General features: G+C 46.4%; 1 protein-coding gene across 1 annotated transcript in view; it reads left to right on the top strand.

Moving 5' to 3' along the window:
- ADAM19 (ADAM metallopeptidase domain 19) overlaps positions 1–18,913 on the top strand; it is a 92,481-nt gene that overhangs the window by 43,431 nt on the left and 30,137 nt on the right. Inside the window, exons 4-6 of the mRNA XM_021711084.1 lie at positions 9,717–9,909; positions 10,582–10,647; positions 17,336–17,407. Of these exons, the coding sequence (XP_021566759.1) occupies positions 9,717–9,909; positions 10,582–10,647; positions 17,336–17,407 (331 nt within the window). The remainder of the gene's footprint in view (positions 1–9,716; positions 9,910–10,581; positions 10,648–17,335; positions 17,408–18,913) is intronic.

Below are 18,913 nucleotides of genomic sequence, written 5' to 3'. Positions count from 1 at the left end.
GTCAGCCTCTAGTGATTGCCTAGGCTCCTGCTCCTCTGGGTGTGGTCCAAGGATGGGCAGTGCCAACTTCTCCTGGGAGCTGGCTCAAAATTCGGTAACTCACTGCCTACCCAGACCTGCCGGATTATAGTCTGCATTTTACCAAGATTCCAGGTGATTGTGTGCATGTTAGTCTGTACCTGAGAATGTGTGATCCTTGAGAATAGGAATTCTCTTGCAATTATCTGTTTCTCTCCAGCAGCCTGCCTTAGTGCCCTGCATATAGTAGAATCAGTGTGTGTATGTTGGAGTAATATTCTTTGGGGCCGGGCTCCGTGTCTCACACCTGTAATCCCAGCACTTTGGGAGGCTGAGATGGAAGAATTGCTTGAGCCCAGAAGTTTGAGGCCAGTCTGGGCAATATCTCTAAAAAAAATAAAAATTAAAAAATGCAAGACTTGTTACAGGGAATATGCATGTTCTGCAGAGACCAACCATGGCCAGGGGCTGCTCCCTGGGGGAGAGAAAGAAGCCAGATAAGGGGGGAAAGAGGCAATATCCAGACAATTAATTATCCCATACTGTGCCCTACATAGGTGGAAGAAAAACAGACAATGTAAAACAACTTTCAGAGGCCTCAGCTTTTTCACCTATAAAATGAGCATCCATGTTAGATGTGGTAGAAATAGTTATTTTAAGTCCACAGCATTTTATAAACATAAAGAATTCTTATCCTCTTATGACAGTAAAACCATGCTAAGACTTATGCAGGCTCCCATATAAATCCAAGACCCCTGCATTGCGGGTGCCACGTGTCTGTTTATAAATTGGGCCATGTCTCTGTTGTAAGCAAGGCTTCATGGTGGGTTGGCCGGAGAGAGTTAGGCAGGAAATAGGCTTTGGCAGGGAGGTGATATCAGAGTGACCCAAATCCCCTCTGCTCTGGTTGAGCAAGCCAGTTGGCCTCTGGTGGAGTTTACAAGCCCAGTCACCGCTGCCTGCTGTCTGCAAGTAAACAAATTTCCTCCCGAGGAGGAGAGAGAGCATGCAGGTGTGACCTGCTTCTCTCTGCCACTTCCTCTGGCCTCTCAGTCTGGAGCAGTGGGAACTTGGCTTGGCCTCTTGTAAGTCATTCCAGCAGTACTGACAGGGGAACCGCATAAGATGTCCATGTGTTCCTGCTTTGCATGCTTCTGTCTGGGGAGGGCTGTGCTCCTCACAGAGCCCTCTCACCATGCACCTTAGAAAACCAGGTCACGGGCACACTCATTGAAGATGGAGTCTCAGGCCGGGTGACTCTGTTCGGACCCTGGAAGGAGCAGCTGAAACAGCAGGAGGCTCAAACCCATGTCTCCAAACTCAAGGTGCCTCCCAAGACTTATAAAGCTCTGCTGTAATGGGAAATCTCCGTGCAAGTGTTCCTCTCTTCTGGAGATAAGTGCCTTGTGACTGGAGACAGTGGGTGGTATTTACACCAAGTAGTATCTTCAGACCAATGATACAGAGGACTCCAACTGAGCTTCTAGATGCTTGCTGGGTCTCCTCCTCTCCAAAGTCGTTCTTTAGGTTACTTTAATTGAAGAAGTATTGCATGATTATAGTAAAAATAAATTTGAATAGTACAAATGAGTGTATAGTGAAAAGCAGATCTCTTTCTCATCCCAGATTTTCAGATTTCCCCCTTCCTAGAGACAGCTGTCGTTACCAGTGTCTTATGTATCCTTTTAGAAACATTCCTTGCAAAAAAAGAGCATAGATATACCACACTGTGCTTTTTTATCTTTTTTTTTTTTTTTTTTTGAGTTGGAGTCTCACTCTGCCACTTAGGCTGGAGTGCAGTTGCTTGCTCATGGCCATCCCAATGTCGACCTGTTGGGCTCAGGTGATCCTTCCGCCTCAGCCTTCCAAGTAGCCAGAACTACAGGCGTGCGCTACCATGCCTGGCTAATTTTTTGACACATTGTTGAGAAAAGGCCTCGCCAAGTTGCCTGGGCTGGTCTCGAATCCCTGGACTCAGGCAATTCTCTCACCTTGGCCTCCCAAAGTGCTGTGATTACAGGCTTGAGCTACTGACTTTTTAATCTTATTTGACATCTGACTCCTTTGAGAATTGGATGGAAGCTATGAATACTTATAATGACACCAATAAAAAGATGTTGGCATATCATCTGTTGGGGCCACTTGAGTGTCCACATCCCCCATGCCTGTCTCAGATTAAGGATGCATGCACAGATGCTTTGTGAGCTAACACAGGGAATATGTGTAAGGTCCTCTTATAAGTCATTCCATCAGTGCTGACGGGAACCACATAAGATGTTCATGTTTTCCTGCTTTACATGCTTTGTAGAAACCTACACAATACTGGACTGACACACCTTTGACTGAGTGTGTATTCTGGGAAACATGTGCGTTATGTGTGTGTGCATGTATCTGTGTCCTTGGCTCAGGAGGGGTACTTGATTGAGAAGTTGTTTATTTTATTAAAACGTATCATTACATAACTAATATCGGCTTAATGTCAAACATTCAGACATTCATATTATACAGGAAAGTATAAATTTTAAAAAGTGAAGGTTCCTTGTCCTGTCCTACCCTTACAACCAATCTATTCTCCATCTGTAATCACTGTTGGGGACATACATAATTGTGTGTGTGTGTATTTATCCAAGTGAGATTATCCTTATATATACAGTTCTGTAGTTTTTTTTTTTTTCCAACTTTGTATTATGTTTTAGGTACACACAGATATATCTCATTTTTTTTTTTTGAGTTGGAGTCTCACTCTGTTGCCCAGGCTGGAGTGCAGTGGCACACTCATGGGCCACCCCAGCATCCTTCTGCCTCAGCCTTCCAAGCAGCCAGAACTACAGGCGCGTGCTATCACGCCTGGCTAATTTTTGATTTATTGTAGAGACGAGGTCTCGCCAAGTTGCCTGGGCTGGTCTCGAACCCGTGGGCTCAGGCAATCCACTCGCTTCGGTCTCCCAAAGTGCTGGGTTTACAGGCTGAGCTACTGAGCCCGGCCTATATCATTCTTTTTATTTATTCATTTATTAATTTTTGAGTCAGGGTCTCACTCTGTTGCCCAGACTGGAGTGCAGTGGCATGATCACAGCCCACTGCAGCTTCAAACTCCTAGGCTCAAGTGATCCTCCTGCCTCCTCTGAAGTAGCTGTACCTACAGGTGTGTGCCATCATGCTCAGCTGATTTTTTTATTTTTTTGTAGAGACAAGGTCTCACTTGCCCTGGCTAGTCTTGAATTCCTGGGTACCTCAGTTTCCTGAAGTGCTGGGGTTACAGGCTTGAGCCACCGTGCAGGCCGTATCTCATTCTTTTAATGGTTATGTAGTATCTTAAATGCAAATGTCTGGCAAGTTTAATTATATACAAACTTTTTAAAAGTTATATGATAAATTGCTGGGTGTGGTAGCTCACGCCTGTAATCTCAGAATTTTGGGAGGAGGAGGCGAGAGGATTGCCTGAGCCCAGGGTTTTGAGACCAGCCTGGGCAACTTGGCGAGACCTTGTCTCTACAAAAAATAAAACTAGCCAGGTGTGCGTCTGTGGTTCCAGATACTTGGAAGGCTGAGGTGGAAGGATTGCCTAAGCCCAGCAGGTTGAGACTGCAGTGGCCGTGAGCATGTCACTGCATTCCAGTCTGGGCAAAAGAGTGAGACACCAACTAAAAAAAAAAAAAGTTACATACAATGGTCTGTTTGATGTATCACCCTTGTAGTATAGCAGTCCTGTCTTAAAGATCCTAGGGCTCACATGGTGATTCTACCTTAATCCTGGTGCCTTGGCCCAGATTCTTTGAGAGGAAGAGAGAGAGAAGGAATACGATACTGAGAATGAAAGCAGGAGAGTGTGTAGGAAAGTGTGAGTGATGGCCTGGAATGAGCCCAAAATTTAGAGGGAAGGGGTCCAAGTGTGAGATCCAGCTGTGTACTTCCAGGCTGTGACTCTGTATTTTTCCCTCCACGTTTAGTTTTTCCCTGTCTTTCATGGCCAGGCTGGCCTGTAATTACTTTCCGGGCCTTGCTCAGTCCTACAGGTGGCTAAGTCCTGGGGGATGAGGGTGGATAGTGGGAGCTAATGTCAGGGCCCCACTCCAGGGAAATGAACCTGGACATTAGGAGACCTGAGATCTGCCTTCAGCTCTGACATTAACTCACTGGGTGAGCTTGGGCAAGTTCTTTTTTGTGTGTGTCCTGTAAAATGAGAATAGATCAGACAATCAAAGAATGCTTCAGCCAGATAGTGTGGCTCACACCTATAATCTCAGCACTTTTGGAGGTCGAGACAGGATGATCACTTGAGGCCAGGAGTTTGAGACCAGCCTGGGCAATATAGTGAGACCCCATCTCTACCGGGAAAACAAAAAAAATCCAAGCATGGTGACAAGTGCCTGTAAGTCCCAGCTACTCTGGGGGCTGAGGTGGGAGGATCGCTTGAGTCCATGAGTTCAAGGCTACAGTGAGTTATTATCATACCACTGTACTCCAGCCTGGGCAACAGAGCAAAACTCTGTCTCAAAACAAACAAAAAACAAATCCTTCGATGTGGGAAGCTCTGGGCTGCAGAGAGGATGGGCAGAGTCTCAGGGAGGTGGGGGTTGGAGGCAGCCAGCCTGTAAGAAGTGTCATGCCCTTTCCCCCTTTGAATATCTTGCCTTCCTTCTGCCGAACAGATAATAAATGCCACCACTGTGCCAGGCACTATGCAGATTAGGCCCTTGGAGGGCAGTACCATTAAGCTGTGACAAGTTCAGCTTCTGGAGTCAGATACTTCCTGGTTTAAACCCTGACAAGTGATTTCAGTTCTCTAATCTCAGTTTTCTCATCTGCAAAATGGGAACGGCAATATTGACGTCCTTGGTGGATTTACATTAGGCGATGTGTACAAGCTCTTTGATGGCAGAAACTTTATTTTGATCGTGCTTGTATCCTCGGTGCCCAGAACAGTTCCTGTCACATAGTAGGTTCTCAATACAGATGTGTCGAATGACTGTCGAATAAAACACTTTGCACTTTGCTTAATGTGTGGTGCATGCTCAGTGACTCTCAGCTGTTCTAAATGATGCTTTGGTTATTAGTAAACATTGCTGATTACTTCACACAGCTAGTGGACAACGCAGCTAGGGTGACCCCAGGTGTGTCACTCCTGAGCATACTCTCTCCCTGTGCCCTGCCACCTGTCCCAGGGGAGCATACCACCAGTTTGACTTCTCTCTTCTCTCTGACTTTGAAGTTCTCTGTAACTCCTTCCACATGGATGCAAATTGGGGGGGCAGGAGAGAGGAATGAAGGGAAACAGAGTGGGTACCTCTTAGGGCAGCTTTGGGTGTAGGGATGTTGGTATAGCTCTGAGTAGACAAATTCCCAGGGTGCAGTTCTTGCCTAGGTCCTTGAAGGATGCATTTGGATGAGTCCTTCAGGCATTCAGGGGTTAAACATGAGTCGCCTGCAGCCTGCCTGCCTGCCTGGCCTGCCTGGGTTTCTCTGAACAGTTTCATTTGTATCCAGCTCTTTTTTTTTTTGAGTCTGAGTCTTACTCTGTCGCCCAGACTGGAGTGCAGTGGCCGCTTCCGGCCACCGCAGCCTGGACCTGCTGAGCTCCGGCGATCCTTCCGCCTCAGCCTTCCGAGTAGCCGGAATTACAGGCATGCGCTACCACGCCGGCTGATTTTTTGATTTATTGTAGAGATGAGGTCTCGCTGCCCAGGCGGGTCTCGAACCCGCGGGCTCAAGCACTCCACTCACCTCAGCCTCCCAAAGGCGCGGGATTACAGGCTGAGCCACCGAGCCCGGCTTGTCTCTAGCTCTTAACGATGATGAAGAGGATGCAAAATAGAATGGAGAATCGCGCGTGAGGCCACAGCCACCCAGCCTTCTGGGTCCCTGCCCATGCCTGCTGGCTGGGCCTCTGCCAGTGCTAACATTTGGCAAATTAGATCAACCAAGGCTCCTAGAAGGGCAAACGACCGCTGGGTGCTAGGGGAGGGCAGTGAGCTGACTTGGGAAGTGGTGGCAAGGAGGGCCTTAGAACCACATTTGCGGACATTCCCCCAGCCACAAAGCTGGGGTCCACTGTAAAGTGCTGGTCTTGTGCAGGCCTCTTCTCCACCCTCAGGCCATGACATAGGCAAATTACTAGGGACAGCAGTCGGGGAGAGGAGGGGAGTTGCCACAGAACAACCTTCAGTGTCCTTCTGAGCCAGTGCTTCTCAATCTGCCCACTCTCTGATCAGAGTTCCCCAGGGCCCTGTGAAAAGCAGGCCCCTGTTTTGGAGTGTGGGCTCCAGGCCAGAGTTCCTGTGAGCGTGTAGAAAATACAATACAGACTCTCAGCCCCAGAATCCTTTTAGGTTGGGCCCCAGATAAGTCCTTTTATGTTGCTGTAAAGGAATGCCTGAGACTGGGTAACTTATAAATAAAAGTGCTTTAGTTGGCTTATAGTTCTGCAGTCTCTACAAGAACCACGGCACAGGCATCTGCTTTTGGTGAGGGCCTCAGGAAGCTTCCACTCATGGTGGACGGCGAAGGGAGCTTGGGTGTGGAGATGACATGGCGAGAGAGGAAGCCAGAGGGAGAAAGGCAGAAGCTACCATGCTCTTTTTTACAACTAGCTCTCAAGGGAACTCTCACGGGGATTAACTGAGCAAGAACTCACTCATTGCTAGAAGGTCACCAAGCCATTCATGATCTGCCCCCATTATCCAAACACCTCCTGCCAGGCCCCACCTCCAACACTGGGGATCAGATTTCAACATGAGAGCTGGCAAGGCCAAACCAACCCTATACAAACCATAGCGGTCCTAGACATCTATATTTTTAGTACTCTTTAGAATATTCTAATAGACAGCTCCAGGACCTCCAATCTTAGAGAGCTCTGACACTTAAGTTTAGAACTCACTGATGGAGACAGACAGCATAGAGGTTAAGGGAATAGAGTCTATAGACCTTAAATCTTTGACCACAGATAACCTGTGAGAGCTTGTTATTTAATCTCTCTGAGCCTTAGTTTCCTCATCTATAAAATGGGTCACATGATGGTGCCTACCTTATAACATTGATGAGGGAATGAAATAAAAATAACGTCTGTAAACACAGTGACTGGCATTTGGTGAGTAAAGGGTAATGTGATAATAAGAAGTAGGCTGAATGCTTACCTCCCAGGATTTTACTGGAGTCTTACTTGAGATAGGTCAGCTGGGCACTGGCCAATCAAACCTCACAGGAGAGTTGCTGGCACAGCCACTGAAGCCATCTGTAAATTGGGAGTGTCTTTCTGATCCACTCTGTGGGGCTATTGTGACCAAGGCAGTGTAAGGTCAGGGTTAAGGTTGCCCACAACCTTGGAGCCAGAATACTTAGATTCAAATCTGTACTCCACTCTTACTATTTGTATGACTTTGGGTTAGTTAATTAGCCTTGCTGAGCCCTGGTCTTTGCATTTGCACATTGGGGATGATGTTTGTACAGATCCTAGAAGCTGGTGTGAGTGATAAAATGCTTACTTAGCACAGTGCCTGGTCAGTAGCTCAAAATCTACAGCCTCTGTGATTGTTATTATTTATGGTACACCGCGCTCTGGCTTGATCTCTGTCCTGTTTGACTCAGAGCCTTGTGCAAGTGATGCCAGGTTGGCTATACCTTGTGACCCTGCACTTGAACATTCCCAATTCCCATATGGAACTTTCCACTCACTGGGTGTAACCCTGGCAGCCACAACTTGGTGCACACAGAGCCATCAGTTGGTTGGTGGTCAACTGATTTTGTGTTCCCAGCATCTGTAGCCGGCAGGGGAAACTGAGGTGGTGGGAGAGGACTTGGTCGCCTGAGATGACAAGATAACATGGGAACAGGATGCCTGCAGCCTCTCCCCCTCCCTTTCCTGTTGAATTAGGGGGGGTGGCTGTGACCCTTGCTCCTAGCTCCACTCTCATTCCCAGCTTCCAGGGAGCGCCTTAGGTGTCCTGCTGAGGGACTGGTCGGGAGTTGCTGCGTCAGCCTAGGTGGGGACGGGAAGTCATTGGGCTCCAGAAATGAGGTCAGCCAGGGATGGGATTCCGGAAGGGCTGATCTTGACCAGAGTCTGCGCTGTCTTTCCTGAGACGTCACAAGGGCAAAACCTGGGCAGGAGTCCTGAGGGTTTGTGGAGGGGGGGAGGCGGAGACACCCTGAGAGAGAGGTCCTGTCAGTTCACGGTGGCAAAGACTCCGAGTTGGAGATGCTTCAGGTTCTGAGAACACTGGATGGACGCGTGCCTGTGTGAGGTTTTGGAGCACATTTTGGAGAGCCTTGAGGACATTGCCTTGCTATTGTATTCATCTCACTGCATCAAGGATGACAGATCACTGCTGTGTGGGCTCTACTCACGTCATTGATTATATGCAACACCAACAGGTAATCAATCATGACCTCTATCTCGCTCAAAGCCTAGTTGATTTAGCGAACTAACGAGCTGCATCCAATCCATCAGTGTTAGGGGCGATGAAACCTTTTTGTTCTCTGTTAAATATTGGAGTGACTTACTTCCGTGTTTAGACTCTAAGCTTCATGAGGGCAGGCACTTTGTCTTGTTCTCTGCTCCATCCTCAGCAACTGGCACAACACCTGGCTCTTAGCAGAAACCCAGTTAACGTTTGTGGGATGGTTGTCCTCCTGTGAACTGTGAATGAATGGTTGTCCTCCTGTGAACTGTGAATTTTTTGAGGACAAGGATTATGTCCAGATTATGTCTAAACTGGAGCTTGATGAGTTTATTCTGTGTTCAATGCTGACATCTATAACCAAGGGGAAGGTCAGGGTAGTCACACATGCTTGGTGGTGGATGTCATTTCACCAAATAGCAGCCTTGTCGACTTGGGGCGGTTGGGACTAGTAGGCATGTCATCAGTGGTTTCTAAGCACAGGGACACTTGGCTTTTTATTTAATTATCCAAGGGTCCTGATAAATCATTCAATTGTCATTTCCATTTTAGGGATGAGGAAATTGAGGCTCAGAGAGATTTAAGATGTTTGTTGAAGAATATATGACAGGGTTGGGGCTGGTGGCTCATGCCCGTAGTCCCAGCTACTCAGGAGGCTGAGGCAGGAGGATCACTTGAGCCCAGGAATTTGAGGCTGCGATGAGTTATGATTGCACCACTGCACTCCAGCCTGGGCCACAGAGTGAGACCTTGTCTCTAAAAAAATAAAATTTAAATTAAAAAAAAAGCATGTGACAATTGAGTGTTGGTGCTAATTCTAGAGCCTGGGTCTCCTTACCTGCAGGCCAGTGTTCTTTCTCTGGCCACTATACTGCTTTTTCTCGACCTGTAAAGTTTTGACCTGTGATGTGTCACTTGTTGTGTTTGGGTATGGAAGGCTTTGGGGCATCCTGGTCCAACCTTACTCTATAAGGATTAAGTGTCCTGGGCACAGCAGTTTTTTCTTTAGAACCTTGAGCTTCCCTAGTCCAGAGATTTTGAACTGGAGACCCATGATGAAAGTGGGGGGTACAGGTGCCCTGAGGTTGTGCACCCACATTTCATATACATATGTGCTTCTCAGAGAGGAGGTCAGGGCTTGCATTGGGGTCTCATAGAGGGGCTCGTGTCCCCATAATAAGGTTAAAAACCAGTGATCAAAACTTTCTGTGTCATTTTGCATATGAGAAAAGTAAGGCTTGTATGAGGGAATTTTCCAGAACCATAATCTTTGACCAGAGGTTCTATTTCTCCTATCAACAGAGGACTGATTACAGTGAGCAGTAACCTCAGCTATATCATCGAGCCCCTCCCTGACAGCGGGGATCAGCACCTTATTTACAGATCTGAGCATCTCAAGCTGCCCCCAGGGAACTGCGGGTTCGAGCTCTCCAAGCCCACCACCAGGGACTGGGTCCTTCAGTTTACACATCAGACCAAGAAGCGACCTCGCAGGGTGAGTTGTGAGGCTCTCCGTGTAGGAGTCAACCTGGGAATAGGCTTGTCCACTCTGAGTACGCCTGCTTTGAATCCAGGTTTACTTCTGAATGAAAGGGTGATGGCTAAGAAGGAGGAAATAGCGTTATTCTTTTACTTTAAGTCATTGTTGAGTGTGAGAAACCTTCCTAATAGAACAGCTGCTTTGGGGGAAAACACTATTCCACTTAAAATACTTTGAGATGCTGATTTCAGAAACTTTTAAAAAGTTGGTGAGGGGAAGCATGCCTCCCCCACTATCATATGCACAAAATGTGTGTATTTATTCATACTGAAAATAGGGGTCTGTGGTTTCAAGGTCACTTGGGAACTTGATGGTTAGCAAGTTCCTGCCTGTATGTTGGCCTCCATCCTGCCTGTGCCAGCCAACCCAGATCAGTATTTTCTGAGACTAAAAAACTGGGTCCCATGCCCCAGAGCAGATTCCAGAAATAACCAGAGGGCAGTGGACAGTGGACAGTGTTATGGGGTGATGGTAACCACAGCCAGGACTGTCTCTAGTGTCTGAGGACAAAATCTAAGTATGGAGGTCTGCAGCTTATCCTATTGCTGTTTCTCAGCAGTTTTGTTTTTTAAATGAGGCCAAGTCCACCACCTCTGCTCCTCTGATCTGCTTCTATCTCTTTCTCAGATGAAAAGGGAAGATTTGAACTCCATGAAGTATGTGGAGCTTTACCTCGTGGCTGACTATGCAGAGGTAAGGGGCAGACGGTGGTTCCAGTAGAAAATCTACTCTCTTGAGATCCTCCACTCCAAGCTTTGGACTGCTTTGGGGAGGTGCTGACACATGATACATTCCTCTTTTTTCCAGTTTATCATATGATTGTGACCTTAAATCTGACCAAGGGCTCTTTTATCATTTTATTTTACTTTATTTTAATTATTTTTGAGTGAGAATCTTACTCTGTCACCCAGGCTGGAGTGCAGTGGCATGATCATGACTCATTGCAGCCTCAACCTCCTGTGCTCAGGTGATCCTTCCACCTCAGCCTCCCAAGTAACTGGTGCCACCACACCTGGCTAATTTTTTGATTTTTTTTTTTTTGTAGAGGTGAGGTCTTGCTATGTTGCCCAGACTGATGTTGAACTCCTGGGCTCAAGCAATCCTCCTGCCTCAGCATCCCAAAGTGCTGGGATTACAGGTGTGAGCTTCCATGTCTGGCTCTTTTTGCCATTTTAAACAGTTTGAGGGAAAACACACACACTCTCAAGAAAAAGTCTCTCCTAGCTTGATACATCAATCAGATTAAAAAATCAGAGCAATCATCTAGATGAACATTTCTTGAACTGGGTCTGGAGACCTTTAGATTCTGATGTTTATTCTTAGGGGTCCATAAATTGTTTATAGAAATTTTAAAAATTGTCAGGCACAGTGACTCATGTTTGTAATCCCAGCATTTTGGGAGACTGAGGTAGGAGGATCACTTGAGTCCAAGAGTTCAAGACCAGCTTGGGCAACGTAGCAAGACTGTGTCTCAATTAAAAAAAAAAAATTTTTTTTAAATTAGTTTTTGCAAAGATAATACGTATATTCTCAATCATCTGATTGAATATCATTTTCTTGCCCACGTGTGAGTCCATTTTAATAATCATGTTGGTGCCAGATGAAGACCTAAAACCTTAGTTCCCAAAATGCGTTCCCCAGGTCAGCAGCACCTATGAACTTGTGACAAACACAAACTCTTGGGCCCTACCCCAGACCCACTAAATCCTAAACTGTCAGAGTGTGGTCCAGCAGTCCAGGTTTTAACAAGACCTCTGGATGATTCTGATGCACAGACAAGTTTGAGAACTACTGACCTAAAGGATTAGCAATTTAGCTTTTAACCTCTCATTCCTCACATTAGATGTCTTTTAAGATGTGATGAACACTCATCTAGCTCATCACACTTTTCATTTATTCATCAACAATTTCTTTTTTTTCCGCTTTTATTCTTAGAGACAAAGCCTGGCTCTGTCACCTAGGCTAGAATACATAACTCACTGTGACCTCAAATTTCTGGGCTCAAATGATACTTCTGCCTCAGCCTCCCAAGTAACTAGGACTACAGGCATGTACCACCTGGCTAATTTTTATTTATTTTTTGGTGGAGTTGGGTCTTGCTGTGTTGTCCAGGCTAGTCTTGAACTCCTGGCCTTAAGTAATCTTTCTACCTTGGCCTTCCAGAGTGCTGGGATTATAGGCATGCATCATGGTATCTGGCCTTGATTTTCTTGGGATATATCTCTCAAGAAGACAGACTCACCACTGGCATCCCAGAGTTTATAATAACAGCACAAAAACTGTATAGTTCCAAATATGGTAACCACTGAGATGGACCATTGGGTAGGAGGAGAATGCAGATAATGGGTGATCAAATGTGGTTTTGGGAACTAGGGGAAACTTCTCTGAGGCACTGATGTTGAAGCTGACATCTGAAGAATGGGTTCAGGCCCCAGAGCCTACATTTAGCTAAATTAACCTGGGATTACCTCCATTCTCACTTTGTGTAGTAACTCAGCCATGTAACTAAGCAGGGCCTCTTAGTGTACCAGATGTCACGATGAGCTGAACACTCACTTTGTTCTCACACGGTGCACCCCGGCCTTGGGCTCCCCCAGGTCAGAACTCATACAACTCCATGCTAATGGTTTAGCTACAGTTCCTCAAAAGGGCCCTTTCCAAGGCACCTTTACCTCATCACAATCCCAAAGCGTGGGTCCCAGAAGCTGTGCCAGGGAGTGGGAGGAACACTAGACTTCGGGTCAGGAGGCCTTTGAGTGCAGTTGCTGAGTGTTAGTGGCAGGAGGAGGAAGAGGTCTTTGAGCTGTCTTAAGGACAAGGAGGAGTTATCTGAGCAGAGAAGTGGAGGTGAAGACTATTTTAGGCTGAGGGAACATCGTGTTCCACTTTTAGAAGAGTTTAGCTTTTTAATTGATGTTGGTATTGGTTTTTCCAGCAACTGTGTGTGTGTATGTGTGTGTAGGGTGTGTGTTTTGTGTTTTTTGTTTCCTCTCCAAAGCCTAGTGTGTATATAGGATGAGGGAGTGGTGTGGGGAGCAAAGCTGCTTGAAAAGCCAGCCATGGCTCTGTAGTCATGGGAGGAGGTAATGACTCTGGCCCCTGCCCTGCACAACTGCCCATAGCAGGAGTGTTTCTGGAAGAAAGCAGATCCTCTGACTCAAGAACTTTTTTCTGTTTAAGTTTTGCATCTAAAAGTATCTAATACAGTAGTTTGGAATTTTATTTTATTTTATTTTATTTTTAGCTACAGCATCCTTTGATCAGATAAAAGCTCCTGGGGACCCCAGTTAAGCAGTAGAAATCCAGCTGCTCTAGTTTAAAGGTGGGGTGTTTTCCCCTTTGGCCTGGCACTGTCTCCAGAGGAATCTCGGTGCAGGATTTTAAACCCACTGGGTGTGAGTCTCCAGCAGCCAGAGAAGTGAGAGGTAGGGCAGGGATCGGGCATCTTCTGTCTCCTGACCTACAGCATCACCACAAGCCCCCAGAAGAATAGTGTCTGGCCAGGCGCAGTGGTTCATTGCCTGTAATCCCAGCACTTTGAGAGGCCAAGGTAGGAGGATTGCTTGAGTCCAGGAGTTTGAGACCAGCCTAGGCAGCAAAGCAAGACTCTGTGTCTACAAAAGCATAAAAATAAAAAATTAGCAAGGTGTGGTGGCACCTGCCTCTCGCCCCAACTATTTGGGAGGCTGAGGAGGGAGGATCACTTGAGTCAAGGAGTTGGAGCCTGCAGTGAGCCATGATCATGCCATCGCACTCCAGCCTGGGCAACAATTTGAGACCCTAGCTATAAATAAATAGATAAATAAATAACAGAAAATATTGAAACTAAGTCTACACACACACACACACACACACACACACACACAAATTTAAAAAAGAAGAAAAGTGACAGCTCAAGGTGCCTCCAGGACAATGGTGTTGCCTAGAGCTGTCTTCCTGTCACAAAGGGGAATATATTCAGCAACAGCCCTGGACTCCCGGCAGGGCTGTGATCCCTGCAGCCGGGGTGGGTGAGGGAATGTGTTCATTTCTCAGGGTCCTGGGTACCCCTTGGCTTTGAGTGCTTCTTGGGCGGGACTGGGGCAGGATGTCATGGGACAGGCTGGGCTCACAGGCCCGAGAATCAGCTCCTCACCACCTCTCACTCTCTCTTCCAGAGCCCTCTCCTCTGCAGGCAGAAATGTATTTCTGACAATTAATTAATCTGAGCAGATGGGAAGATGGGGAAGGGGAGGGCTGCCTTCTTGTGATTTACAGCCTGGTGCTGAGACAGGACAGCCTTCTTTTCTGGGCTCTGAACTCAGAACGGAGAGTGGAGACAAAGGCAGAGGAAGCAAGACACACTGGTGCTGCAGCTAGAGAGAGATCTGTCAGCAGGAAAAAGAAGCAGGCAGCTTCTCACTCCGTGGGCCTAGGTGGGAGCTCCCAGATGGTTCTCGGCATATTCATTCCCTAGGTGGAACAGAATCCTAGTGGAACAAAGAGTAAGGTGGGAGGTTGCAGGATGGAACAGGACAGCTGTAACACAGGCCCATAAAGGACTTCCATGGTGCCCCTACGATGTGAGGTCACTGGGAAAGGACACGCTGTGTGTGGCACTTCCTGTATTACCCTAGAAGATGGAAAGTCGAGATACTCCTTTCTCTAGACCAGGAGTCTGCAAATCACAACTTGTGGTCAAATCCAGCCACCCCAGGTTTTTGTCAACAAAGCTTTCCTGGGACATGACCAGGCCTGTGGCTTACGTGGTATCCAGGGCTGCTTTTGAGCCACCACAGCAGAGTTGAGGGGTTGTGGCAGAGACAACACGGCCTACGAAGCCTAGAGTGCTTATTGTACTCTAGGCCTTTGCAGGAAAGTTTTGCCCACTACTGGTTCAGACTATACTAGACAGCAGCATCCACCCCTGAAATTAAGATGGCCTCATTGGGAAGTTTTTTTGTTTTTGTATTTTTTGAGTTTTGGTCTCATTCTGTCGCCCAGGCTGAAGTGCAGTGGCATGATCACAGCTCACTGCAGCATTGAACTCCTGGGCTCAAGCCATCTCCCACCTCAGCCTCCCATGCTGGGACTGTAGGTGCATGCCACCACACATGACTAATTTTAATAATTTTTTCCCCAGCTGGTCTTGAACTCCTGTCCCAAGTGGTCCTTCTGCCTCAACTGCCCAAGTAGCTGGAATTACAAGCTTAAGCCACCGCACCCAGTAAATTTTAAACTTTATTTTTATTTTTTGTAGTGACCAGGTCTTGCTATATTGTCCAGGCTGGTCTTGAACTCGGGCTCAAGCAGTTCTCCCACGTTGTCCTCCCAAAGTACTGAAATCACAGGTGTGAGCCACCCACCACACCCTGCCCTTCATAGGGCAGCTGTTTGATGATAGAAGTACTATATTTGAAAGACAATGAAGCCTGACCCTGATTTTCTAATATACATTACTAAATGAGTGGAAATGCTGCAACACTTTCTCTGCCATAAGACCAACTTTAGAAATGGCAGGCCTCAATAATGAGGAACTTCTGGATTTACACCTCAGAAAGGTCTAAGTCACAGGGTGCCACACTGAATTTAACTCTAGAAAGCAGTGGTGAGGCCGGGCATGGTGGCTCAAGCCTATAATCCCAGCACTTTGGGAGGCCAAGGTGAGGGGATTGCCTGAACCCATGGGTTCGAGACCAGCCTGGGCAACTTGGCAAGACCTCATCTCTATGATAAATCAAAAAATTAGCTGGGTGTGGTAGCTTGCACCTGTAGTTCTGGCTACTTGGGAGGCTGAGGTGGAAGGATCGCCAGAACCCAGCAGGTCGACTGTGGGGTGGCCATGAGTATGCTACTGCTCTCTAGCCTGGGCAATGGAGTGAGAATCCAACTCAAAAAATAAAAATAAAAAAGAAAGAAAGAAAGCAGTGGTGACAGTGAGATTCTCTCCTGGTAAGTGGCAGTTTTAAGGAAGCTCAGGAATGTCCAAAAGCAGTGGGAGAAGAGGAAATGGTGGATTCTTTACCCAGCTGGATAGTTTAATTTAGGTGTTAATTTGGCTATTCTTCTTGTTTCTTGCTTAGGTATTCTTGTGTGATGGGGTGCAGGAAGGAAATAAAGGTTAGAGGTTCTTGCTTAGATATTCTTTTGGGATACAATAGAGGAAGGAAGTGAAGGTTTGGAGTTGAAGTAACATGTATAGTAGGAACCCAAGGTAAATTTAAAGAGGTGCCTTCCAGATTACAGCGATAGGGTCTCACTTTATTTCCCCAGCTGGTCTCGAGCTCCTGTCCTCAAGTGGTCCTTCTGCCTCAACCACCTGAGTAGCTGGAATTACATGCGGATTTTAAAAATTTATTTATTGTGGAGACAATATTATATGCAACAACAGCAGCATATAGGACATGCCCATCATTTGTGAATTTAATTTGCATTTACAACAGAATTTTTCATTACACTATGAAGCTTTCCTTTATCATTGCAGCTGAAAGATTTCTGTCCTTTTGTGACAGAAATGCTAACTGTGAGGAATTCATGCTGAAATGTCCCCTTTCTGGTACCCGTGGCAGACATTTCTAATGGAGCACAGTTGCCTCTCCTGTGCTCGATTAGGAATGTCTGATTTCAGTCTGATGCAGTCTTAGAATCCTCACATGGAGAAGGCACTGCCATTGGGTCTGAGTGGCAGGCAAGATGAAGTACTTGCCAGCATCTTGTGGTTCTCCTTGCCAGCGCCCATCATGTGTCATTCACATGGCCTCCCATTGTGGTTATTTCTGTACATGTTCTCTCAGGCCATTTCAACTGTGCACTCCTTAAATACAGGATATGCCGTTGTATTTATTTCTGGTGCTCTCTCTGTTTTAACTGAAGCTGCTTCAGGCGAGGACCAAGATCTCACACTTCTTTGTGTCCTACCTAGCGCTAGGCACAATGCCTGCCCCTGGCAGACATTAGGCAACATGTTGTTGATTGACCACATGCTGTAGAGCCTCATGAGACCTGTGTGATGGTGGCTTCATGTTGAGCTAATGACAGAGGCAAGGATCAGATCAATCCCCCTTCTAAGCCCCAACGTTTGTCAGAGGCCTTGTAATTTGAAAGGCGGGAGAATAAGATTAACATCGAGAATTAGAGGAAGACAATTCAGTTCCCTACACAATGATTGCATGCCTGCTGTGTGCTCTGCACTGAGCTAGTAGCAAGTATACCAAGAAGGGGTGTGACCAGGTCCTGCCCTCCACAAGGTGTCATTGTGATAAGGAGGATAGTTGCCTAAAAATGACTGGTCATAGAAGACAGAGGAAGATAAGAACAAATTCAAAGAAAGACAAGTAACAGGCACAGGAAAGGTGCTGCAAGAGGTTCTGGGAGCTCACCTGGTTCTGCTTGTCCCATTTAGTTTCAGAAGAATCGACGAGACGAAGACGCCACCAAACACAAGCTCATAGAGATCGCCAACTATGTTGATAAGGTGAGACCAGGTGTGTACTTTGTGGGACAGACGCCAGGTGCCAGCACCTCAGAGGGGCCACAGGCCAGGAGACCACGTGGTGCCTGAGCTATCTTCTGTGGATCAGCCACCCAGCCCCTTCTTAAAGGGAATGAACAATGCCGTAGAGGCTCAGGGTGGTCATGACAAAGCCCTCACCTATGTAACTTTAGGCAAGTAACTCATTTCCTCTGCTTGCAGATTTTTGTTTGTTTGATTTGTCTTGTTTTTATTTTATAAAACAGAGAGGGTGTCCCAAATCAATGACATTTTGTTATTTTTATTTTTCTGGCAGAATCCTTTTTTAAAAAATGAAATTGTATGCCAGTGTCTTGTGTAAAAGTCAGATGTTCAGACCCCACAATGCAAAGAGAAGAAAGAAACATTTTTTTAAAGTCAGATGAAAACAGGCCATTCTAAACTGAAATAGAGTTTAGTGGACCAGAGGACTTTCTGACCCCTTCCTTTAAACACTTGCACTGGCTCCTGAGGAATCTGGGGAATGGAGGAACCCAGTTTAAGAACCCTTTAAGGTTCTTTCCAGGTATAAAGCCCAGGGATTCTCTAACTTAGGAGGGAACTGAGGTAGGTGAAGGCAGGAAAGGTTTGAAAGTTGAGAAGTGGGTTGTTCGGGGTCAATCTGTAAAGTCTCCATCTGTAAAACAATCCTAAAACTCATTCTTGTCCTCAGGAAGAATGTGCAAATGGTTAACTCTCCTAGGTCTCCTACAACATGCTATTAGGAAATAACCACATTTAAAAATTTTACCAGAACAGGCTGGTCTGAGACTTGGAAATACTTTGTATATATGAAGGAGGGTGTTTGCTATGGTACAAAATACAGAGTGGGAAACCTAGAATAATATATAGCAGTGTATAGTTTTACAAAGAAGGTTTTAATGTGTTTAGGATCATAAGTCACGAGTCTCTGAGAATCTGATAATATTCGCTGTACAATTTTAGGACACTCACAAAACTTCTGAAGCTTAATTCTGGACCTACAAGAGATTCATGAATCCCAGGTCAAAAGGGGAAATCACTTTCTCCTAAACACTAGAGGATAAAGAAGAGAACTTCAAATATTTTCTGGGGCTTAACAAGCAAATATGGTGGTATTCTGAAGCTGTCAGATGGCTGGTTCTGTGCCCCTTGTTTCTATTCTGCCCTAGATGACTCTGGAAACAAAGGTCCGTGGTCAGTGACAGGTGAAAATCAAAACACTGACATTTCCTGTAAGGAAGGACTCTGGGGACCCAGTCCAGTCCTCTCTCTAGCTCCCGACTCACTCAACCATAATATTGGAATAATCCTACAACCCAAACACTTAGTATCTGGGAAAACAAGAATAGCTTGTTTCCCTGGAGGGATGCATGAGGTAGACCCTGCTCTCATCCATGTGACATCTATTGTTCTGGAGACCTGGCAGGTAGGGTCTTGGCTGCGTCTCCCCTCTGTGAACTCTGCAGCCTGGCTGGGTGATGGAGCAAA

This window comes from Carlito syrichta, unplaced genomic scaffold (assembly GCF_000164805.1).
Source record: "Carlito syrichta isolate Samal-C Ts95f unplaced genomic scaffold, Tarsius_syrichta-2.0.1 Scaffold301856, whole genome shotgun sequence".
NCBI classification, from domain to species: Eukaryota; Metazoa; Chordata; class Mammalia; order Primates; family Tarsiidae; genus Carlito; species Carlito syrichta.
The sequence above is the reverse complement of the archived record's forward strand: the minus strand, read 5'-3'. Positions and strand labels throughout refer to the sequence as shown.